The 25,725-nt window shown below is 36.7% G+C and overlaps 1 protein-coding gene across 4 annotated transcripts in view; it reads right to left on the bottom strand.

The window, feature by feature from the left end:
- Positions 1–226: 226 nt before the first annotated feature.
- SCAF11 (SR-related CTD associated factor 11) overlaps positions 227–25,725 on the bottom strand; it is a 94,368-nt gene continuing 68,869 nt past the window's right edge. The window contains exons 8-16 of one of the 4 annotated variants that reach the window (XM_005206394.5): positions 13,547–13,605; positions 13,262–13,371; positions 12,233–12,334; positions 9,378–9,484; positions 6,028–8,721; positions 4,980–5,323; positions 3,764–3,982; positions 3,296–3,415; positions 227–3,027 (exon numbers count right to left, since the gene is read on the bottom strand). In XM_005206394.5, coding sequence (XP_005206451.1) covers positions 2,881–3,027; positions 3,296–3,415; positions 3,764–3,982; positions 4,980–5,323; positions 6,028–8,721; positions 9,378–9,484; positions 12,233–12,334; positions 13,262–13,371; positions 13,547–13,605 — 3,902 coding nt within the window. In that variant the 3' untranslated portion in view covers positions 227–2,880. The remainder of the gene's footprint in view (positions 3,028–3,295; positions 3,416–3,763; positions 3,983–4,979; positions 5,324–6,027; positions 8,722–9,377; positions 9,485–12,232; positions 12,335–13,261; positions 13,372–13,546; positions 13,606–25,725) is intronic. The other 3 variants (XM_005206395.5, NM_001205567.2, XM_059886597.1) reach the window with 3 other exon arrangements.

Here is a 25,725-nt window from a genome sequence, read left to right as displayed (position 1 = left end):
CATTTCTAATTTCCTACAATGATTATGTAATTACAAAAAATGCTGTTATAATACATGCTTATAGCTAACTTCAAGCTTTCTTTACAACCTGGACATTTATGTACCTATAATGCTAGTCCAGCTACTTTAGTACAAATCCAAGAAATACTGCAACCCGTCTGAAAAGTTAAAATGAGGTGAAAGCCATCATTTCCCAGGAATCTTAATAAAACGTTAAAGACACTACTGTGTTTATCAAAAGAATTTATTAGAAAATATTACATACTACATATCTGTTTAAAGAGTATTGTTTCAGTAGACAGCACTCCATCCTCATACTACAATGTCTCATGGACCATGGAGCAACCACTGTGCTTCTGAAGCTGCATCTTTTGGGTGAACATTTAGGTAGTACATACCGTGGCCATTCAAAAGAAGATAATGGAAAAACTGTCATTACCAGAGGGAAAAACAATCCAAATTTTTGGAATGTTAAAAGAACAAGTAGCTAATTTTAGTCTCAAAATTCTAGGCATCAGTATCGCCTAAACATCAGTCAATGTGACTAGTAAGTTAGAGGGACCAAGGTTCCAAAGATCAAGTTAATACTGAATCTTCATATATAACAAGAAATCTGCAACCCCACAAAGTGTCTTTACGTTTGTACACATGCAACGTAATGTAAATTTCTGATAAAAGAATGGGGAATGTTAAAAAGCAATGTATTTTTTTTAACATAAAGCATGCACTTTCTAATACATTCTTAAATATTTCAGAGTTGATTCTAGTCCAGTAATATTCTTATTTCAAGTGCAGTCTAACCAGTACCCCAACCAGATACAGAGTACATACCTGTTATTCAAAAAATGTGTATTAAGAATTCAATTAACTCATGGTACTGCTACCAAAGATATGAGACTTTAACTTTTGACCACATCATTTATTTTTTTCAAAACTTTTAAACATGTTTGCACAAGCTAAATGGTATAAAGCAAATTTTAAACTTGTCACCCAACTCCCAAATGTCACTGAAAGAAGACGTAGGAAAAATATGTTGTGTGATTAATCAACTTAGGCAATTTGCTACAAAATTTTCTAAGTGTGAACTAGCTTTAATCCAAAATCGGAAGTTCACAGAGCTGTTTTTTAGAAACAAATGTTCTAAAACTTTATAGAGTCCAAAACCAAAACAAATGAGGAGGTGTGTGTTGATAATTGAAACACTGTCTTAATATTTTATTAGAAGAAATATACTTCTAAAACTCTTGCCCTATCATAATCTTAACATAAACTTTAATTAAAAATATATATAAATCAGTAGAATACCATATTACAAACGCCCAGAAATGCACAATAAAGATCAGAAACTGCTTGGAAATATTTCTAACACTTTTTGGGATTATACTCATAATCATATAAAGATTATGAAGTAGCACAATCAGTACTGGGGCCAACATTTCAAAACTCGCCTATCAAAGCTAGCACCAGGAAAGTATCATACACATACAGCTGAGAAAACAGAAGAGCTTTACCTCAGAAGAGCGCAGTCCTGGAGTATTGCTTTCGCTATTTAGCTAGCATAAGGGTCAGCCTGTCTCACTGAGGCATATATCTATCTTTGCGCCATTAACATCTGATCCAAAGTGCTCTCCAGTTATTTGGTATCTATTGACAATTGTTACTGGAATCAAACAGTTTATCGTGGAGTTAATCCATTTTTTCTTCCAAGATGCCAAATAAAATAATAAGGTAGAACATTTTAAATTTACTTTTAATAAAAATTAACATATTCTAGTACTTAAAAAAAAAAACACACCTCAATCTCTAGCCCCTGAAAGCCTTACCAACACTCCATTATTTAATTCCTCTCCTTTTTCCAAAACACAGGTTTTAATGTCTAGAATTTTGTAACATGGTTACCAAATTAACACTTTATTCACTGTAAAGCATCTGGAGATTTCCCAAGTGTAAGAAGAATTTCATTAGTGATTAACAGATGAGCAACAACGTGGAAGCCCCTGAAGCGAATATCATGATTTTGCCTTAGACCCAAGCAAGGGGGTCACGACTTAAAAGCAATTCTCCAGTTGGCACAAACAGATTACCATTTCTGATAAGCAGAAGATATTATGGAAGAACATAATTTTTACAAAGTCAACACTTTTTCCAAACAGGTCTTCTAAATTCAACAGAGCTGAGACTGCCAAAGCTGTAAATCTAGCAAATCAAACTGCTTCATCTCAACTGGGGAAAAGAAGGCACAAAAGAAAAACAAGCAGCGTTAACGTTCATTTGGTGACACAATAGTTGGACAGTGTTCTAAAGTTTTGAACACTGAATTTTACTTGTGATAGTATCTTCTACCTAAGCAATTTATTCAGATGTGTGCTTTAAAAATACATATTAAGAACCCTGCAATTGGTATGTTCTGTTATTAGAAATATTCTTCATGATAATACATTATTTATCTTTCTATAATTAGAGAGAAAAATCATAAGACCATTTTTTATTTTTAGCCTGACAGAATAAATGTATTATATATATCTCTTCCAAAACCAGTGCACTCTGAAGTTTCTAATTTATGCACTCCATTGTTCAAAAACCTGTACATCTTCCAGTATCCACAGTATAACACAGTCCTAGTAAAAATGCATATTCCTTTAAACCCTCTCCTTTCCCTTGAATTTTATTTGGGGGCAGGGGGATAGAGAGGAGGAAAAGATATAGGTATTGCGGTGCAGAACTATATTTATTTAGAACAAAACATTATATCCTACATTAAAAAAGATAATTTTATCAAAACCAAATTTCAATCACAGTTATGTATGATTTTTGTTAAAGGTACATGTTGAAATTGCACTTTGCAGATATCTCGCCAGTGTCCTTTCTAATGCTCCCATTTCAGCACATGTTTTTATCAGCAGACATAGGTTCTTCCAGAGTTTTCTTTTGGCTTCCCTTCCGTGAATATTTGTATTTGTCTACATAGGCTTTAACCAGATTTGCCACTTTAGTAGAATTTACTTCTCCACTCTTACTATGACACACCTATAAAAAAGAAGAGGGAATTTTTTTCATATTTAAAGGGATTAAAGGGAAAGTTCTTTGAAAAACAAATACCCCAGAGACATAATCAGACATTTTTACATGTTTCGTATCGCCTAGAAGGTATATATTTCATTTTCTCCAAAGGTAAAAAAGCTGACTAGCAGAAGCCACCTCTTACTATTTTAATTAGATTTAATTGAGCATACCTTTATTAAAATAGGGATGTTCAAAATAATACGTACATAACTCCACTAAAGCTATAACTTACTTTATCTACTGCTTTTCGTACAATCTCTTTATATTCTTCCTTGGTGATATCTTTATTTTGATAAAATGGCTTAATGGCCAATTTTACCTCCTGTGCTGCTTTTTCTTGAATTTGCAGTTTCTGATAAGAGGAAAATGTGTAATTATTATTTGCCCAATCACAAACTTTCAAAAAATTATTTAAAAATATAAAATTGAAAACACTGCACATTTACAAAGAACTGTTCCAATATTAGCATCATAGATATAAAATATTTATTTACTAACACAAATCACACATTTCTAAAAATAAACAAGAAATACAACCAGTAATTCAATGGGCACCAACATATGTAGACAGAATTCTTTAAATTGGAATCTAAGACTATCAACAGTAAATTCCCTTTACCACTTATACAACAGAAAACTGTTATTTTTTTATCATAATCATATGCAGAATTATGTAGGTTGCTCTCAACTTTGAACTTGCCTTGTCTGTCTTCGAGCTATCTGCGCTGGCTTCCACTGTAACACTTACTTTGCTTTCTGCCAATTTTACAGCAGCATTAGAAGCTTTGCTGTGACTTGATGACGCAGTATTACCAGAACTTGGTCCCTGAACTGTTCCCATATTTCCTGGGGCTGCTGTCGGAGCAGGCAAGACTGGTGTACTCATGTTATTACTTACATGAGAAGCACTAGGAATACCCTGTTTTAAAGAGGTATCATCAGTTAATGAATTATTTGTACTCAATAAAAGACGTTTAGTTACCTATTAGACATTAAAAAAAGAAAAAAATCAAGGCAATTTAATACTTAAGTACTTAGGAGAAACGTCTATTTCAGGTAATTTTTATCTAAAGGACTGTGAAGAAAAATGAGCAACATTCTTAAATAGAATCCCATCATGTCATGATGATTTTTAAAATATATATGTATTTGTAATGTTCTGACAGTACCACTAAAACCAACAAGGAGAAAAGCAGCATTAATGACAGTATCTTTCCTATAAGTATCTTTAAGGTAGGTACCCCACTTTAAAGATAGAAGAAAATAAGACAGTGAAGTCAAATGGCTTGCAGTGAGTTGATAGCAGAAAAAGACATAAGATCCCAAATTCCCACTTTCTGGCTCTTCCAACTGTATCCTGCTGCCAGGAATCTAGAATTTCTGGGACATAGACATGGAACAATAAAGCAACACAACCATTACAAGTTGTTATTCAAATTTACTATATGCCCAAGAGTCACTACTTTCTTTTTTTAGCATGATAAATCCATGAAAATGAAACACATACGGTAATGAACAGTCTGAACAAGACCAGTACAAGCTTTATCACAGTATCCAATCACAAGTTCCCAGCCCCTAAAAGTCCAATAAAATAGGGAAATTTTTTCAAGTGTCCATCACATGATTCTAGTTTGCCTCATACTCCGGTTTTCTTAAACTTACCAAAAAACTTGTTTGGATATCAGCACCAGCATATATGTAGCTTAGATTTGATAACGTATTCAGTTTCTTATTTGGGACTGGGAGGTTTGGGGAAGGACAGTGAAAGAGGAGTTGTACAGATTTACCATAAGTCTAATCAAATAAGCCACTGTATATGGATATCCAGCAAGAAGCCCTTTCTCGAGCATCCATCCCTAAGAGCTGAACGTTTACAATGGCGAATGTTGTCTACACTTGAGCGGCTGGAAACATACCTGCAACTGCTTTCCGTCTGGCTGTGAAGCAATGTAGCCGACCTGCTGGGACGGTGGGGGAGGGGGCGGTGGTGGCGGTAGTCCCTGAGATACACCGCCAGGAGCCGCCACCTGCATGAGAGGTACTCCTGTGTGCAGATGCAAGGGCAGCTGAGGATGAATGCTGAACGGACTGCGCTGGATGTTCATCAAAGGAGCAGGAACACCCACTGGGTATGGAAACATGTTCACAGGCTGGTGTGCACTCATGTGCTGCTGCATTGCATTCATCTGTGGCTGCATCATATTCATAGGTAGCTGAGAACCATCACCTTGTTGGTTTGTTTGGTCTTTCAGGTTAGACTCTATCAAAAGAAAAAAGACATGAAAAAAATCATGTTACAAATTTCCTTAGAGAAACAACGAGCCACTGGTTACTGTAAAACTAAATACCAATTAACCTAAACCTATCCAATACTTCAGTTTAATCCTGTCATTCCTAAATAATGTGGGATGATTTTCTAACTGAAATAAATATTCAACCAAAATTATTTTTAAGAATAACTTTACACAATAACATTGGGCAACACTAGCAAAGAATTAGCAGTTCAAGAAACTTACTAGTAAAATAATCATAAAATTTAATTACTAACTTAGAAGGTTAATCACTTTTTAAAATCTTCAACAGCTCTTTTCTTGTGAAAAGTCAAGTCAAATGTTCTTAAGAAAAGTCAAGGAAGAATAAGTCTTTTTTAGCTGAGTGACTTATTAAACAACAATCAAAAAATTCAAGTGCACACATATGATATAAATGAAATAGAATTTAAATCCTGCATAGAATTATTTCAAATCCCTCTACTGTAGCAAATTATACATAAAATATTTAGGTCTTTGGCAAGGTTGGGGGCAGGCATGGGGTGAAAAAAAATATACTGAAGTGTTTATTACATAAAATGAGGTTCAATTTAACATAATATTATAAACAGAGACCACTTCAATTCATACAAACAAGGTATTAAATTTATAATATCTTTCTTCAAATAAAAGTATTGGTAAATAAACGTGTTACCCTGTTCAGCTGTCTCCTCGTCTTGTCTCATCCATCCAGACTGTGGGCCTGAAGAACTCCTGCCTCGTCTGGAGTAGTAGTTCTGTACATCTGCTGGCAGAGTCTTTCTCACAGCCCAACTCGATGCAGACGTCCACCCTGACCTGTCGGCTGGTGTATCAAAGGAGAACTCTTGCTCACTTTTTCGTTTATAGGGCTGCTGCTCCACAAACTTGAAAGTCTCATTCCCTGAACTGTTTGAATTCCCTGAGAGGGGTTTTCGGTTTTGCCACCTGTTTTCATTTTGATCTGTGTAGGCAAAACCACCTCTGTGGTTACCTCTACCACGGTTACCTCTACCACGGTTAGACATCCAAGCTGAACTAAAGTTTTTATTCCAAGAATTCCCTGAATTCTCATTTCTGTTTTCTTCCCAATGAGAATCTTTTAACTTTTCTGGATTTCTGATCCTCGGATCAGGCCCAGAATTTATTTTTTCTGTTACCCAAGTGGGACAGTCATTTCTATGTTTGTCAGCAGAATTTGAATCATCAGCATCTGTATTAATGTCATTTTTTTCTTTTCTTGTATTTTCATTCTGTTTCTCCGAGTCACTCTTTCTGTATCGATCATTTCCTCGTGGACATCTCCAACCATCGTTTGCCCATCTCTCTTTCCATCGAGGAGAGTAACTGTCCCTGTCATTTCTACCAAATGATGAACCCTTACTTTTTGTTCTAGATCTTGATGGTGACCTTGACCGTGATCTGGATCGAGACCACCTTCTCATTCTCCTTTCTCTATCCCGGTCTCTCCTCGACCCATCTCTATCACTCTCTCTTTCTCTGCTCTGGGACCTGGATTTTTCTCTTGGGGAGGAATCTTTCACTCTGGACTGAGATCTTCTGTTCTCTCTTTTTGGGGAGAGTGACTCAGATCTTTTGCCTTCCTTAGCACTATCTCTTTTTGGAGACCGAGACTGAGATCTCCTCCTTTCTCTTGCACTATCCTTTTTGGGGGACTGAGAACGAGATTTTCTCCGACCTCTAACAGATTCTTTCTTAGGAGATGGTGATCGAGACTTCCTGCTGTCTTTTCCAGTTTCTCTTTTGGGAGATGGAGACTGAGACCGCTTCTTTTCTCGGGCAGTGTCTTTGTTGGGAGACCAAGTTGTAGATGGAGAGTGAAATCTAGATCTTCGCGTACGAGGCTTTTTGGCTTTATCTGTCGCATCCACTGGGTTTTCAGATGGTTGAGATACAGTTTCAACCTTTTCATTTGCAGGATCAGAAGATGACATATTCTTTTGGGAACTGTGCTCCACAGAATTTTCATTTACTTGTTTAGCATCAGCATTTACAGATGGTTCGATTTCAGATTCATTTTGGTCACTGCAAAATGAATCACATTCCATGGGTATCATTTCATTATTGTCCTCACTAAAATGCTTCTGAATCAGTGCAAGATGAGTTTTAGGCAATTCTGTAGATCTGGGATATTCAACCAAAGATTCAGTCTTTTCTTCTAAAGATTTGTCCAATTTGGTGTTAAGATTTTTTTTAAATAAACTATTTTCAGAGTCTTGAATACTACTGAGAGTTTCATTCCCTGAAGTATCACATGTTGCAATTATTTCTGCATCTTCATTTTCAACATGCCCAAGCAAAAGAACCTCTGAACTCTCAATAGATTTTGTGTCCACTGCTTGTATAACTCCACCCTCAGAAGATTCTAATTTGGGACTGTCAATAAGCTGTTCTGTTTTTACTGTAGAATCTCTAGGATCAATAATTTTTACTATAGGACTCTCCATAACTTTTTCTTCATTAACTATTGGCTCTGCATTCTCAGGTAACTCACATAAGTTTGATGCAGATTGGTATACTTCAATTTCAGATCCTGAACATGTAAGAGAATCATTTAGAACATGATCTATACATATATCTGCTTTTATTTCTGATTCTGAAGGTTCAGCTATTGGGTCTTGATTTTCCAATGGATCACTTCCTTTTTTGGAAGTACTTGCAGAAATCTCACTTTCCAGACATAAAACATTAGCTTCTATACTCGTATTCTCAACTTTTTGAACTTCCTCCTCCCCTCCAAGTAACACAGGAGGATCTTGGGTATCAGACTCAGAATGTAAAGTTTCTACTCTTTCCTCTGTATCATGGGTCTCGGTGCATTCTTCACTCTCTTTTAATGGCTCACTGCAACTTCTTAAGCCATTAGCAGATTCACTTTCTATATTTATCTGCACAGTGTTAATACTTTCTACATCTGATTGGTGTTCTTTCTCTAACTCAGGTGGTATGTCAGGTTCTGCTACTTCTTCATCAACTGAATCACTGGAAGATGATTTTTCAGGGGGAGGCACAGAGCTTCGAAGTTTCTTTTTCAATAAAGGTAGTTTTCTTCCTCTTCTTACAGACTTCCGTTTTGGAGCCTGCCTTGTTTGCTTCTCTGACTCACCGGAAGAGGAAACACTTACAGATGGATTATTGTTATCCGGGGCATCACACCCAGAAACATTTGATACTGGGGACCTCTGAGACTGACTGACTGGTTCAGCTCTTGTGTTACGTGTAGATCTTCTTGTAGGAGTTGCTGCTGCAGGTTTTCGTCTTGATCCTCTGGTGTTTGAGGTACCAGAAGTTTGCTTCTTCTCTTCCCCTTCTTGAGTATGTGCTAATGTATAGCCTTTGCAAGAAGTACCTAACAGTATACAAAAAGGAAAAAATAAATGTATGTTTCATCAAGTGATAAGAATTTGGCTTCAGCTTATTTTAGCATAAAATAGACATCTATAACAGAGTAAAAGCAAAATATACTTGTGAATCAAATTATTAATAAATGCATAGCTACTAACATCTGAGTAATACCAATTTTTGAAAGCTACTGAAATGAGTTATACCAAGATTTGAGTCCATGTGGGCAATTCTCTAGTGAAAAAATCAAAAGAAAATGTTTGGTCTGTTAATTGCCTTTTGCTCTATGAATCACTATTACCTAGGCAAAAGCAGGACACAACAGCTACCCACAAATAGTAAGGACTCGAACTATTTGTTCACAATTCATAGGAAGTATTACTTCTAAAAATCAGTGGTTTGAACACTGACCCCCTAAACAGAAAGGAAACTTCTAATCAGTTCCTCAAAGACATGAAGTTGTAATTTCCTAAAGTAAAAGGATTTTCTAGTTGCAACAATTTTAAAGTCAAGTCACTGTACAAATATTTATAGAAATATCTAGGACTCATTATCTATACCTTATTTTACAGCATTTCTAAGTCATCAACACTTATACTTTTCATGAGATTGAAAGAGGCTTAGTAATTTTTTTTTAACTAGAAAGAAATTAAAAAACTTTACCAAAATTTTCTAAAGATATGGTACTTGTTGGAAGAATAGTTCTTGGCAACACAGAAGAGATGAGAGGAAGGACTTCTATTTCAATATTCCAGGGTATAAAACTAATTCTGAAAATTTAAAACAAAATAAAGACATTTTTGTTTAAATAATAAAACCAGCAATTTAAAACTATTAATTTTCCAAATAAGCTAGCAATATTAAAATATAGATGCTTAAATTATTTTTTGCCAAATTGCTAAAAATGTAAATTCAAGGTTACTCATACTAACCAAGATGGCTACCACCTGGCTACAAAAAATAAAAATATAAAAAACCTTCTAAAAGCATGCTTTTTCAATAAATTATTAGCAAAGTATTATCAAGGGCAAATTAATATATAGTAGTTGATTCTCATTTAAATAAGTTAATGCAATTATTTTGTCAAGAATTTTAACTTTTTTTCACTACTTTAAAAATACCAATTTGGATAATAAAATGTAGATAAGTAAAATACACAAATGAAATGTACAGATTTTAAGTGCACAGTGTGATGACTTTTGACCAATGTATACATATACCTGTATAACCACTAGCCCCAAATAAGAAATAGAACATTTCCACCATCCCAGAAAGCACATTCCTAACCCTTGTTCCCCATCCTATTTCCAGGCAACCAAAAAGATAATTTACTTGAGTTAATCAGATCAAGTTTTAAAGAAATTAGCAAGGTCAAAGGGGAATCAGTCCATAAATAAATAAAAACATAACAAAAACTGAAAGGAAAGCTCTGTCACTTAAATTTTGAATTTTTTGTTAGATTTATGTTTTTATGGCATGTATCAAGGCCAAAAATATCAAAATACATTTTTAAAAAGGAAAAAAGAACCACAACTGATTTCTATTGCTATGTTATATGCTAAAATTCCTCAATCTGAGGACGATGGCTCTTCAAAGTTCCCAGGATCCCTATGGATGCTCAGTTCCGTGCAGTTCAGTCGCTCAGTCGTGTCCGACTCTTTGCAACCCCATGAATCGCAGCACGCCAGGCCTCCCTGTCCATCACCAACTCCCGGAGTTCACTCAGACTCACGTCCATAGAGTCAGTGATGCCACCCAGCCATCTCATCCTCTGTCATCCCCTTCTCCTCCTGCCCCTAATCCCTTCCAGAATCAGAGTCCTTTCCAATCAGTCAACTCTTTGCATGAGGTGGCCAAAGTACTGGAGTTTCAGCATTAGCATCATTCCTTCCAAAGAAATCCCAGGGCTGATCTCCTTCAGAATGGACTGGTTGGATCTCCTTGCAGCCCAAGGGACTCTCAAGAGTCTTCTCCAACACCACAGTTCAAAAGCATCAATTTTTTGGTGCTTAGCTTTCTTCACAGTCCAACTCTCACATCCATACATGACCACTGGAAAAACCATAGCCTTGACTAGATGGACCTTTGTTGGCAAAGTAATGTCTCTGCTTTTCAATATGCTATCTAGGTTGGTCCTAACTTTCCTTCCAAGGAGTAAGTGTCTTTTTACTTTATGGCTGCAGTCACCATCTGCAGTGACTTTGGAGCCCGAAAAAATAAAGTCTGACACTGTTTCCACTGTTTCCCCATCTATTTCCCATGAAGTGATGGGACTGGATGCCATGATCTTCGTTTCCTGAATGTTGAGCTTTAAACCAACTTTTTCACTCTCCTCTTTCACTTTCATCAAGAGGCTTTTTAGTTCCTCTTCACTTTCTGCCATAAGGGTGGTGTCATCTGCATATCTGAGGTGATTGATACTTCTCCTGGCAATCTTGATTCCAGCTTGTGCTTCTTCCAGCCTAGCGTTTCTCATGATGTACTCTGCATAGAAGTTAAATAAGCAGGGTGACAATATGCAGCCTTGACGTACTCCTTTTCCTATTTGGAACCAGTCTGTTGTTCCCTGTCCAGTTCTAACTGCTGCTTCCTGACCTGCATACAGGTTTCTCAAGAGGCAGGTCAGGTGCTCTGGTGTTCCCATGCTAAGACTCCAGTTACTGCAGTCACAACGAATCCACTGTCAGCTTCTTCCTACTCTTGACTCGTATTTGTTGTCAGGTCTCCTAACAAAAGACTATTTCATCCAGTCTAAGGTGAGATTCTGGAGGACGAAAGAAGCTTGAAAAACACTGTGCAACTTGCACATATACAAAAACATACAGCTCTAAGGGAAAATTTCATATTTTACATATCTGGACTTAGTCTGATTTTACATATTTATATTCCACTGTTACTCCTAGAGTATGAAGGCTCTATACAGAACTCCATTACAGTGATATATAAAAGTTATAGGAATGAATACAAAACTCTGGCAAGGAACTTAATCTTTACAGAGGAGCTTGATTTAAGTACATAGCATGTACCTAGCTAGCAATGTGCTAATAGTTTCAAGGCTTACACTAAGAGAGAAAAGGCTAGGCTATATAGAGAGTCATGAATGCAAGGGCAAAGTAGGGACTTGATCAAGCAGTTGTTTAGAATAACACTTCGGAGATGGAAGTGTCATGACAAAAGCAATGCTTCAGCTAACAACACACACAGAAGACTGGAATGGAGAAAAAGATAACAGAAGGATGAAAGATCTGAATGCTATTACTAATAATGAACCTTATCATTTAGGTGTTCTCCTTGTTAAAGAAATCAAATATTTACATTTATTAAACAAATAAATACAATATTCTTTATTTTTCAAGGGGTTCCTTAAATAGAGACCTTTCATTAGGCATCAGAAACACCAAGGTTTAATTGAACAAAACTTTCTTAGAAACATAACTATTGAATATCTCTGTATGTAAGATATTATTATCTTATGCACACATTAGCATTTAAACATTTTAGTAAACAATTTTTTTTACCTTCCAATTCCAGGTAATGTATCAGGAAACCATGACAATTCCAGTTCCTGTCTCTTCTGCCTAATCAAAGCACTGATCTCATTGACTTCTATAAATTCTGTACTAAAAGATAAATTTTAGATCCTCATCAGAATTCCAAAATTTTAAATTTTAAGTTCAGAATAACAATTGGGTTATATCATAAGTAACAAATTTTCATATCCAGCATTATAAGTAACATTAAAAAAAAGAAAGAAACTTTTTCTATCTAAACACTTTTCAAAATGGACCAATTCCTAAAGTAACTTAAACTTTTATATTACAAATAAAAATGGAACTAATCTGACTTGTAACCACTTTTAAAAAGTCAATTCAGACAAATATTATTATTGAAAAAAAGAAGTAGCACTATTTCCTTCCCATGAACCAAAGCAAAGAGCAGTTTTAGCCGAAATTCTAAGTGCAATAGTTTGCCATCTGAAACTACGCACAAGACAAAGGAAGAAAATAAAGCAGGCATGGTTATTTTTATAACCCAAAATAGGCAGAGTTCAGTTTTTTAAAAGGCTACTCAAATGTAATTGTTTTCTTTGGTACCTTGCCAGTCTTTAAAGTTAAATCGCAATCTTAATCTGTCTCGTTTATTCAACCAGGTCCATTATTTTTAAACCTCAACTTAATCTTCAAATTCCACAAATATCTACACATTATCTATCATACAGTCACAATGGATTAAAAAATGACTGGGTCTACTCTGAAAGGGTACCCCCATAATTTAACAGCTTAACAACTAACCTACGTCTCTATCATATAAAAACCTTGTGTACAACTTAATTTATTATTAAGGAAAAGGGAAGTCCACAGCAGTCACTGAATAATAGACGGTCACAAAATAAGGTTCTCTTTATTCGCCAAAAGAAACAAAAACAAAAAACAACATGGGCTTTCATAACATTGTTGGGCCAAGTTTAAATTTCTACCAGAAGTTAACTGCAATAAATAAAACATCAAATATATAAAAAAAATCAATTGAAAGTAAAAAATACTAACCAGTAAGCTGTACGGGAAAAAGAAGATTCTCCAGTGTGACTACTAGAAGAAAAGACATTGGAGAAAAAATTTCTGAAGCACTGATTTGTATATGGATTTGATCTTCGAGGCTAGAAAAGTAAAATGAGGTTGGTGAAACAGCAAAAAAAAAAAAAAAACACCCTTCTGTAATAGGTAGGACATAGTTACATTTAAATATTTTGATGTACCTGAGGCACCAGAGTTATGTACTAAACAACCATAAATTGTTATTATCTAAGAAAAAAATTTTTTATTTCAACAAACCTTGTTTGTCTTTATTATTGAATTTTTCTTTCCTCCCATTTCACTGTATTTAGAGTTTCCTGTACAAAGACACAAAAAGATCTTGCCTTAATTTTTATTTTAAAAGGTTTTAAACCAGTACTAATACTGGCATATTGATAAGAGAAGGTTAAAATATGTATAAAAATTGCATTTAAAATAATAGTAACTGCATTTATATATTTTCCAAATGCTAGTTTTATCTTGGTAAGCCACAGACAAAAGGAAAATATAAGAGGCCACAATACAGAAAACTAGTGAAGCATGTAAAATGGCTAGGCTTAGAACATTAAGTACCAAAATTTTAGTCAATATGTTCTGGCACTACGTGCAAACTTAAACTGTCTTGTAATATGAAGCATATAAAAGAAATCAATTTATGTAATATCAATACACTTTATATGTCCTTTCCAGTTACGACCTAAACGACAGGCACTATTAACTCACCTCAAGTAGGAGCTGACCAGGGGAACTGAAACCACCAGCCCTTGTCAACCATAAAGTACCATTTAATCACCAACTTCAACAAGTACCCTCACCATCCTCCTCAAATTGTATGGAATTAGGAAAAGTAGAAATCTTATTAAAACAGCTTTCTGCTATAGCAACGTTTTTGGTTGTATTGCTTATGGCTTGGTTTTTGGTTTTACATGTCCATTTCTATGGATACGTTCTTCCAGGTTAAAAAAGATAAAGGACAAATAGCTCCTGCTAACCATAAAAACTGTTAAAGATTACTGCTCTTGGTTTTTCTTTACCATAAAGTCTGTTTTATTAGTCATCACCACGTATGAATACACTTGTCTGCAATACACTGCTGCTGGTACTGCCATTGCTCTCTCCTCAGAACTCTGGGTAGACAGTACAAACGATAACTGGTCTTTCAATCTTCAGCCAAGCTTGTCTCAAAAAGGCCAATCTAACTTTGTTCAAAATAAATCAGCCTAACTGGGAGGCCAAGTTCCTGCTACTGCAAGATTATAAGTATTTTGGGTTTCTTTCGTCAGTCCAGTTGGTAATAGCCTACTTTCTACTAAACAGCATACCAACTTTAAGTTACAATACAACAGCTATTTGGTTTCATGCTATTATCACACATGTCCCACCCAGAACAGCTGTAACAAATGACATTTCATACTGGGGAGAGGACATTTTCATATTGCCAACATCTACTGGATCATCGAAAAAGCAAGAGAATTCCAGAATTCCAGAAAAAGTATTTCTGCTTTATTGACTATGCCACAGCCTTTGACTGTGTGGATCACAATAAACTGTGGAAAATTCTGAAAGAGATGGGAATACCAGACCACCTGACTTGCCTCTTGAGAAATTTGTACGTAGGTCAGGAAGCAACAGTTATAACTGGACATGGAACAACAGACTGGTTCCAAATAGGAAAAGGAGTACGTCAAGGCTGTATATTGTCACCCTGCTTATTTAACTTCTATGCAGAGTACATCATGAGAAACGCTGGGCTGGAAGAAGCACAAGCTGGAATCAAGATTGCCGGGAGAAATATCAACAACCTCAGATATGCAGATGACACTACCCTTATGGCAGAAAGCAAAGACGATTAGCCTCTTGATGATAGTAAAAGAAAGGAGTGAAAAAGTTAGCTTAAACATTCAGAAAACTAAGATCATGGCATCCGGTCCCATCTCTTCATGGGAAATAGATGGAGAAAGAGTGGAAACAGTGGTAGATTTATTTTGGGGGGCTCCAAAATCACTGCAGATGGTGACTGCAGCCATGAAATAAAGACGCTTACTCCTTGGAAGGAAAGTTATGACCAACCTAGACAGCATATTAAAAAGCAGAGACATTACTTTGCCAACAAAGGTCCAGCTAGTCAAGGCTATGGTTTTTCCAGTGGTCATGTATGGATGTGAGAGTTGGACTGTGAAGAAGGCTGAGTGCCAAAGAACTGATGCTTTTGAACTGTGGTGTTGGAGAAGACTCTTGAGAGTCCCTTGGATGGCAAGGAGATCCAACCAGTCCATCCTAAAGGAGATCAGTCTTGGTTGTTCATTGGAAGGACTGATGGTGAAGCTGAAACCCCAATACTTTGGCCACCTCGGGCGAAGAGCCGACTCATTGGAAAGTCCCTGAAGCTGGGAAAGATTGAGGGCAGGAGGAAAAGGGGACAACAGAGGATGAGATGGTTGGATGGCATCACTGACCCAATGGACATGGGTTTGGGTGGACTCCGGGAGTTGGTGATGGACAGGGAAGCCTGGCGTGCTGCAGTCCATGGTGTCGCAAAGAGTCGGACACGACTGAGCGACTTAACTGACTGGGGAAAGGAGTGCTGATGGAGTTCCAGGAATTTATCTTCTTACCCCTCATTATATATTTAAAAGATGATACTGATTTTTTTTTAAATGATTAAAGAAGCCAGGAATAAAAATGTGATAGGTACCCAACCACAATCTCAGAAGTAACAATTTCATTCAACTAAACCGAGATTTGCTACACTGTAGGTACACTGCAGTTTTTAAGCCCTAAGGGTGCTGAGTTGTTCTCGATCAGGTTTTGTTCACTCAATACTGAAGGAGTACATACAGTTTACATAGCACTCCTTCACTTGGAAGCCTCTGTTGGGAAGCCACCACTTCCCAACGCTCTCTATGGGAAGAACTGTTACTTTTCTGGCCAATGCGAAGTATGAAAATCTAGTCCCAAAGATATTTCACATATTTCTGGCTAATTCTCAGGTAATTATCGAGCAGTTCCAATTGTGGATTTGTCTAAATTGTGGTTTCCTAGAGATCATTTCACATGTTCACTTACTAATCTATCCTTTGGACAACAGTGATACATCTTTTCATATTTATCAAAGTAATGCATATACATACTTTAAGAAGTCAAACAGCACCTCTGGACTTAAAAACATTACAGCAATTCTCATTCTTAATTCAGCTCCACCAAAGCACCCATCACATGTTCATACTACTCTGGGCTTTCCTGGTGGCTCAGACGGTAAACAGGGACACCAAGGTTCAATCCCTGGGTCGGGAAGATCACTGGGAAAAGGGAATGGTTACCCACTCCAGTATTCTTGCCAACAGAACTCCATGGACAGAAGAGCCTAAGGGCTACAGCCCATAGGGTCACAGAAGAGTTGGACACAACTGAAAAAGATATAGACACTACTCTACCTTGTTATTTTTGGTTTCAGGTATTTCCCTTAAAAAAAAATTTTTTTTTCCTCCAGAAGATAAGACTTCTGCTCTTCCACAAATGTTTTTTACCTGCACTGTGCAACACAAGGAACTGACACCACCAGGGGAAGGACAGAATCTTAACCACTGGATCACCAGGGACGTCTCCAAATGTTCTTTTTGATATACCAACATTTGATGTAAGCAATGTTGCATTATAGTAACTATATAAACATTCTCAGCAAGACCATGTATTGAATTACAATTACTTTTTTTGTACAACTTCTTCCTTTTCCTATGGTTAATGATGCCTTTTTCTTGTCTTTCAGTTCAGTTCAGTCGCTCAGTCATGTCCGACTTTTGTGACCCCATGGACTGCAACACGCCAGGCCTCCCTGTCCATCACCAACTCCCAGAGTTTACCCAAACTCATGTCCATCGAGTCAGTGATGCCATCCAGCCATCTCATCCTCTATTGTCCCCTTCTCCTCCTGCCATCAATCTTTCCCAGCATCAGGGTCTTTTCAAATGAGTCAGCTCTTCGCCCGAGGTGGCCAAAGTATTGGAGTTTCAGCTTCACCATCAGTCCTTCCAGTGAACACCCAGGACTGATCTCCTTTAGGATGGACTGGTTGGATCTCTTTGCAGTCCAGTCTTCTCCAACACCACAGTTCAAAAGCATTAATTCTTCGCCACTCAGCTTTCTTTATAGTCCAACTCTCACATCCATACATGACCACTGGAAAAACCATAGCCTTGACTAGCTGGACCTTTGTTGGCAAAGTAATGTCTCTGCTTTTTAATATGCTGTCTAGGTTGGTCATAACTTTCCTTCCAAGGAGTAAGCGTCTTTTAATTTCATGGCTGCAGTCACCATCTGCAGTGATTTTGGAGCCCCCCAAAATAAATCTACCACTGTTTCCACTGTTTCTCCATCTACTTCCCACGAAGTGATGGGACCAGATACCATGATCTTAGTTTTCTGAATGTTGAGCTTTAAGCCAACTTTTTCAGTCTCCTCTTTCACTTTCATCAAGAGGCTCTTTGGTTCTTCTTCACTTTTTGCCATAAGGGTGGTGTCATCTTGTTTTTATGTTGTATTATCTGTCATTAATTGAACTAACTCTACAACAAAAGTATAGATCTCTTAATACATTCAAATACATCAATTCATCCATCAGGTTTGTTCCTCATTCTCTTGGAAACACTTTTCCTCTGCCCTGCTCCAATTTGAACTGGTAACTCTATAAAAGCTGCTGCTCAACTGTCATTCTGGGACTGTCCTCTATTACAATCCCCCCTTTTACCTGGGTCAGAACGCATTTTCTTATGGTTTTTTCCCTCCTTTTCTGTTTCTTTTAGGAACTCATTTTTCTGAGTCTCACACTGTTCCTTTGTTTACTTTCTCATTAAGTGACACAGACATATCCTCCAGTATAATGAGAAAGGATGTTTGAGAGTGAATTTTTGAGCTCTTAATGTATTTAAAAATATCTTTATATTGCCCTAACACTTGACTGATGGTTTGGCTGTATATTAAATTTCTAGGATAATAATTAAGGTAGTGCTCCACTGCTTCACCTGTTATTGGCAACATTCTTTTACACATGGTCTGTTTTCTCTCTCTAGAAACTCTTCAAATATATGCAGAGTCTAGAATTCTATCAGTGTAGTTCACTCCTTGTTTACAACTCATCTTCTACTTCCATTCAACTTTTTAAACTTCAGCTATAATATTCTTAATTTCCAAAACTTTTCTTATCTTAGTCTTTTCTTACCTCATTAATGAAATATTCCTTCTCTTATCTCTGAGGATATTAATTTTCACATAACTCCCTGTTGCCTAGCACTGGGTTTGTTCCATCAGGTTCCTTTTCTTTGTCTATGTGTCCACCTCTATTACCTGGAGGCTCCCTCACTCTCTGGTGGTCCCTGACTGTTTGTGGAACACTAAGATACTGACTGAGAACAATGTGGATGCGTGGTCAGTGCCTTTCAATGGGTTTCACTGTAGGGTGATAAAGCAGAGAGACCTGGCTATTTCATTCAAAAATTTCCAAATGGCAGTATTTCCAAGTCTTTTAAAGCAGGCGCAGTATTCTGGAAGATATCAATACCTTCTATCTTTTTCACTTTAGGAACAAGCAACACTGCAAGAGCTTTGGGAAATGATCATAGGTAGGGAGGTAGAGACCTCAACATTTGCTTGAATTTGCTTCTCTTTACTCTGTTGTTTCCTCTACCCTCATTCGTGCTAGAGTTTAATCTGATTTAATTACTCATTTAGAGAGTAAGCCTCCTGTTTGCTTGGGTAGACTCCCTTACCCTGTAGAGACAAAAATCTGCAGGATAAACTGCTCCTTTAAAAATTTTAACCAATTCTGTTTTCAGCACCACTCCCTACACCTGCTTTCAGATATAACGCAGGTCCCCAGACCAAAGACTAAGGTTCCACGGTGTGTGAACTGATTTGATTCTCAATGTCACTCTCCATGAGAGGTTTGGGTTTCAGCTTTCTACTAAGACAGTTTACTATTAATATGCACCTCAAACAACCATTTTCAAGCTTCTATTTTGTGGACATCTTTCATCAGCTGTCCTCTCCAGTTTTGTTTTGTGGCTTAAATTTTTATTTTGATTCCTTTATGGTCTTTTCTATAGGGTTCTGAGAGGGATCAGAGAATTAAACAAGTGCTCAATCTGTTATGCTTACCTGAAACTTATTTTTTTTAATTTAGTGTATCTGAAAAGACGTTTCAATGACAACATCTTTTTCTGTAAAACAAACCAGTATAATAAAGGCTCTGATCTTAGAGCCCAGTAGTACTTGGCAGGTACCCAATTAAAATTTGATTAATTGATTCCAAATTAACAGAGTCATAATTACATGGATTTAGTATGTACTTAGGGAAGTAGTCCATTAAGAAATGTCTTAAAAAGGGATACTTTTTATAAACTGTATCAGTTATAAACTATTAGCCCAAATCAAAGACTATTATGTTCATTCCAAGAACAAAGGAGGTATTAAAAAAAAAAGAAGTATAGAAACTCTCAGTTATCTAGTATGACTAAAGAACGAGAGTGACATTTTATCAGATTTGTCAAAAGGTATGCTAACATTTTACAATACAGTGAGACAACACCATGTTCACTAAATGAAGAAAGTAAAGTTTATACAATTATATCAGAGTCACAGATGATTTAATAGAAAAACTAATACAAAACCCAAATGGCTCAACTTCCAAAAAAATTATCTATTAGGGCCTGCTGGAGTTTTAACTAATGTTATTCTAATAATTTCTAATCCAAATAAAAGAATTTCACAATTTCATACACTCTATTCATTAGTTTTAGTACATATCATATAAAGATAATATCCTAAAGGAGAAAGTCACACATGAATATTCAAAGAACAGCCCCTCCTCACTTTGAAAAACTTGAAAAAATTAGATACTAAACCTCACTGCTTCTGAAATCTACCATTAAAACACAATATTTCCTCAAGAAGTTCTTTCATAAAAATAAATTTAAATTGTCCTTTGGGCAACCATGGTTCCTACTCAATCTAACTGGATAAATACATTAAAATGTACTTAATTTGCACAACTTCCCACTAATTCTACCTTCACCATACCTTTCATCTTAATTCCTTTCTCAGTTCAAATGCCTACATTTAAGAGTCCAAGGTTGCTTCCTTCTTGCATGACAGATTCATTAGTGCCCCTCAACTTTTGAGACAATTACGAGTAACACTTACAGATTCTCTTAATTTTCTAATGAGGCCCTTTGTTAATAAAACAAAGTGCTAAGGTTTCTAAGAAACCTCATAATTAATGCAAAAATTCAAGGTTAAAACTCAAGCTCTACAGCTATTCCTGAAGCTATGATTTACAAACTTAAGTCTAAGAAATAAAAAACTATTATCTATTACATTTCTGAAAGGATACACAAAATAAAGTTAACTGGTCTGCTAAGTAGGGAGCAGACATTCGGCTCTTTATATCAAGCCATTAGAAAAAGGCAATAATTTGAATTATAAAGATTGTAGACAACCTCAAAGTGAGAGGCTTATGGTGAGTAACAAAATCATGCTTTAGCAATATTCCATAGTGGGAAGAGGCATTAGACATGGAGTAGAAGACTGGATCAAATTCTGTCTGCTCCAACTCTGTGATCTGGCCAAGATATTTAGCCTTTTAAAACTGTTTTAAAGTTTATAATTATGAATGATTTTGAACATTCCATAAAGTATTAAAAATTACACCTACAGAACAGTAACTGTTAACTTTTAGTTATTTTACTTTTATATTCATCTCTTTGTTTCTGCTGTTTGTTACAGGCATAGATCAGTTACCTTTTTATTATCAGGTAGTTATAGCCAAAGACAATCAAATACTAAGTACTTAACTACCATTACTACCTTGATACTCTGGAAAATGCCACATAGAAAACAATCACTATTCACAACTTTAAAACTTAACGAGAAAACACACACACACACACACAAAAACAAGCTAATATACTATATTTCATTGAAGTTTATTTTAAGAACTTGAATTATTTATGTACCATTATGAGAGGATAATGGCCAATTAAACTCTCAGGGTACATTTTTTTTTAATTACAGAAAATTTCAAACACAAAATAGAACATTATAATGAAATCTGATTATACCCATATCCCAGTTTCGCAAACTATAAACATCCTATCATATTCATGCATATCTATTTCAGTAGATAACTAACTTTAAAAGATGTGTTCTGTGGGGGAAGATATCAATAAACAAAATACATCCAATAACTCCTTATTACCAAATACCTAATCTTCAATTTTCTCCAACTGTCCATAAAGTTATCTTTTACTTTCCTTTTACAACATATTAGAATAAGGATCCAAATAATCCAGTTGTGACTGGTTCAATGTTTCTATCATCTCTTTTAATCCACAGGCTCCCACTCCCACTTCTAAACTCTCTCCAATTTTTTGACAGAAGAAATCAGGTCATTTGTCTGTGGTCTCTATGTTTTGCTGATTTACCTCCTTGTTGTCACTTAACATGCATCTCAGTCTCTGTATGTCTTATAAATTAGTAGTTAGATTTCTTAACTGGATGCAGGTTTTGTTTTTTGGGTTTCTTTTTCTTTTTTTCCTTTCATCACACTATTGCATATTTGTACTTACTTCCATAAGGAAATATTTAATAACAGCTTCCCTGATAGCTCAGTTGGTAAAGATCCACCTGCAATGCAGGAGACCCCGGTTTGATTCCTGAGTCAGGAAGATCTGCTGGAGAAGGGATAGGCTATCCACTCCAGTATTCTTGGACTTTCCTTGTGGTTCAGCTGGTAAAGAACCCACCTGCAATGTGGGAGACCTGTGTTCGATCCCTGGGTTGGAAAGATCCCCTGGAGAAGGGAAAGGTTACCCACTCCAGTCTTTGGCCTGGAGAATTCCATGGACTGTATACTCCATGGGGTCACAAAGAGTTGGACACAACTGTATGACTTTCACTTGCACTTACTGATCACTGCCTAAATGCTGTGATGCTCATTTACAAAATGCTGATGTTCAAATTCCATAATTTTCAAATACTTGCTGAAATATTTCTATAAGAAATGAACTTTCCTTTACCTTGATGTACATTTTCAATTACCTTGATGTATAGCTTACATAAAAAAGGCAAGGTAGATGTTTGTATCTTTTTTCATATATTGGCTTTAAAAATGAGTCTAAACCAACACAATGTTATAAAGCAATAATCCTCCAATTAAAAAATAAATTTAAAAAGTGAGCTAACTTCCTAGTATCCTCTAAAACAGACCAATTAGTCTGCTTATTTACTTACTGATAAGGTAGCATGATGAACTCATGAACTTTGACAAATCTGACAGGTTTCAATGACTGTCCCTCTTCACAGTTACTGAATATTATTACCCCTTTTGATGCTTAAATTGTTCCATTTTTGGCTAGAAGGAACCCAATCTATTGTTGATTCTTATTAAATCTATAGTTGATTCTTGTTCAATGCATTGTTGATGCTTGAGACTTTTTGTTATAATCCTAGCACTGCTTTGAAAGTTTCTTTGAGCTCTATTAGAAAGACAATGTTCGAGGCATATCTCATTTATTTACTACCTCAAACCTGGAAACATTTACTTATTTCAAGGAGCCCTGGTTCTTTTATTTGGAAAACACAAACTGGGCATCAGAACTGGGTCACAGTGTTTTCTTACCACTTAGAATTTTTCTGAATTACTGAAAAAGCCCTTTTGGACTATGCAGTGGGTTGAAAGTGTCACCCCTCCCCCCCAAAAAAATTCATGTCCACCTGGAACCTCAGAATATGACACTTAGAAATACAGACATGGCATACACAATTAAAGAAAGATTGACATGAGATCATACTGGATTAGAGTGGGCACTGAAACCAATGAGTATGTCCTTATCAGAGACAAAGAATGATAGAGACACACAGAGCAGAAAACCATAAGACGACAGATGCAGAGATTCCAGAGATGCAGCTACAAGTCAAAGGATGTGAAGGACTGCCAGGAGCCACCAGAAATTACGGCAAGAGGCAAGGAAAGAATCTTCCCTAGACCCCACAGAGGGAGCAAGGATCTGCCAACACCATGACTTCAAACTTCTAACCTCCAGGGGCGGTCCTAAGATGGCAGAGGAACAGGACGGGGAGACCACTTTCTTCCCCACAAATTCATCAAAAGAACACTTGAATGCTGAGCAAATTCCACAAAACAACTTCTGAATGCTGGCAGAGGACATGAGGCACCCAAAAAGGCAGACGTCTAACCTCCAGAACAGTGAAGAAGTAAGTTTCTGTGGCCTCAAGTCACCAAGTTTGTAGTGAATTCTAATAGCAGCCCAAGCAAACTAATGCAGACATAGTTTCTTTTTTAACTAATAAAAATGAATATATGAGTACATAATAAATTGGTTAAGGCTTCATAAACCTTCATTAATGCAGAATCCAATTTTTTCTAACTACTTTTCATCCCAAGTTTGTTGATAACCATTTTTCCAACAGTATCATCCTCTATGCTATCCAGAACAGTGGTGATTTGCAGAAAATATAGTCAATAAATACGTAATATCTTTGTATAATGACAGTTGGTAAATGGACTATCATGGTGATCATTTAAAAATGTACAGACATATCAAATAATTATGTGTGTACCAGGAACTAACACAGTGTTGTGGGTCAACTGTATTTCAAAAAGAAACAATCAAACTCAAAGAAAAGAGATGGTCGTGACAGGCAGTGACAGGAGGAGGAACTGATGAAGGCAGTCAAAAGGTACAAACTTCTAGTTGTAAGTACTAGGAATGTAATGTACAAGCATGATAAATGTAATTAACACTCCTGTATGTTATACCTGAAAGCTGTTAAGAGAGTAAATCCCAAGACTTCTCATCAGAAGGAAAAAAATTTTTTTATTTATGTTGTAACTATATGAGATGAGATGATGGATGCTTACTAAACTTTCTGTGATAATCATTTCATAATTTTCAGTTCAGTTCAGTCGCATCCGACTTCTCCGTCTATCACCAACTCCTGGAGCTTACTCAAACTCATGTCCATTGAGTCAGTGATGCCATCCAACCATCTCATCCTCTGTTGTTCCCTTCTCCTCCTGCCTTCAATCACTGCCAGCATAAGGGTCTTTTTCAATAAGTCAGTTCTTTACATCAAGTGGCCAAAGTATTGGAACTTCAGCATCAGACCTTCCAATGAATAGTCAGGACTGATTTCCTTTAGGATGGACTGGTTGGATCTCCCTGCTGTCCAAAGGACTCTTAACAGTCTTCTCCAACACCACAGTTCAAAGCATAGATTTTTCAGCACTCAGCTTTCTTTATAGTCGAACTCTCACATCCATACATGACTACTGGAGAAACCACAGCTCTGACTAGATGGACCATTGTTGGCATAGTAATGTCTGCTTTTTAATATGCTGTCTAGGCTGGTCATAACTTTTCTTCCAAGGAGCAATTGTTTTTTAATTTCACGGCTGCAGTCACCATCTGCAGTGATTTTGGAGCCCCCCAAAATTGTCAATTTTCCCATTGTTTCCCAATCTATTTGCCATGAAGTGATGGGACTGGATGACAAGATCTTGGTTTTCTGAATGTTGAGTTTTAAGCCAACATTTTCACTCTCCTCTTTCACTTTCATCAAGAGGCTCTTTAGTTCTTTGCTTTCTGCCATAGGGGTGGTGTCACCTGCATATCTGAGGTTATTTGATATTTCTCCTGGCAATCTTGATTCCAGCTTGTGCTTCATCCAGCCTGGCATTTCACATGATGTACTCTGCACATAAGTTAAATAAGCAGGGTGAAAATATATAGCCTTGATGTACTCCTTTTCCGATTTGGAACCAGTCTTGCTCCATGTCCAGTTCTAACTGTTGCTTCTTGACCTGCATACACATGTCTCAGGAGGCAGCAAGGTGGTCTGGTATTCCCATCTCTTGAAGAATTTTCCACAGTTCGTTGTGATCCACACAGTCAAAGGCTTTGGCGTAGTCAATAAAGTAGATGTTTTTCTGGAACTCTCTTGCTTTTTTGATGATCCAACAGATGCTAGCAATTTGATCTCTGGTTCCTCTGCCTTTTCTAAATCCAGCTTGAACATCTGGAAGTTCACGGTTCACGTACTGTTTGAAGCCTGGCTTGAAGAATTTTGAGAGACTTCCCTGGCTCAGACGGTAAAAGCATCTGCCTACAACGTGGGAGACCGGGGTTTGATCCCTGGGTAGGGAAGATCCCCTGGAGAAGGAAAAGGCAACCCACTCCAGTACTCTTGCCTGGAAAATCCCACGACGGAGAAGCATGGTAGGCTACAGTCCATGGGGTCACAAAGAGTCGGACACGACTGAGTGACTTCACTTTCACTTTGATAGCATGTTAGATGAGTTCATTTGTGCGGTAGTTTGAGCATTCTTTGGCATTGCCTTTCTTTGGGACTGGAATGAAAACGGA

The sequence above is a fragment of the Bos taurus genome, chromosome 5 (genome assembly GCF_002263795.3).
Source record: "Bos taurus isolate L1 Dominette 01449 registration number 42190680 breed Hereford chromosome 5, ARS-UCD2.0, whole genome shotgun sequence".
Taxonomy (NCBI): Eukaryota; Metazoa; Chordata; class Mammalia; order Artiodactyla; family Bovidae; genus Bos; species Bos taurus.
Note: the sequence above shows the minus strand (reverse complement) of the source record. Positions and strands in the feature narration are given on the sequence as shown.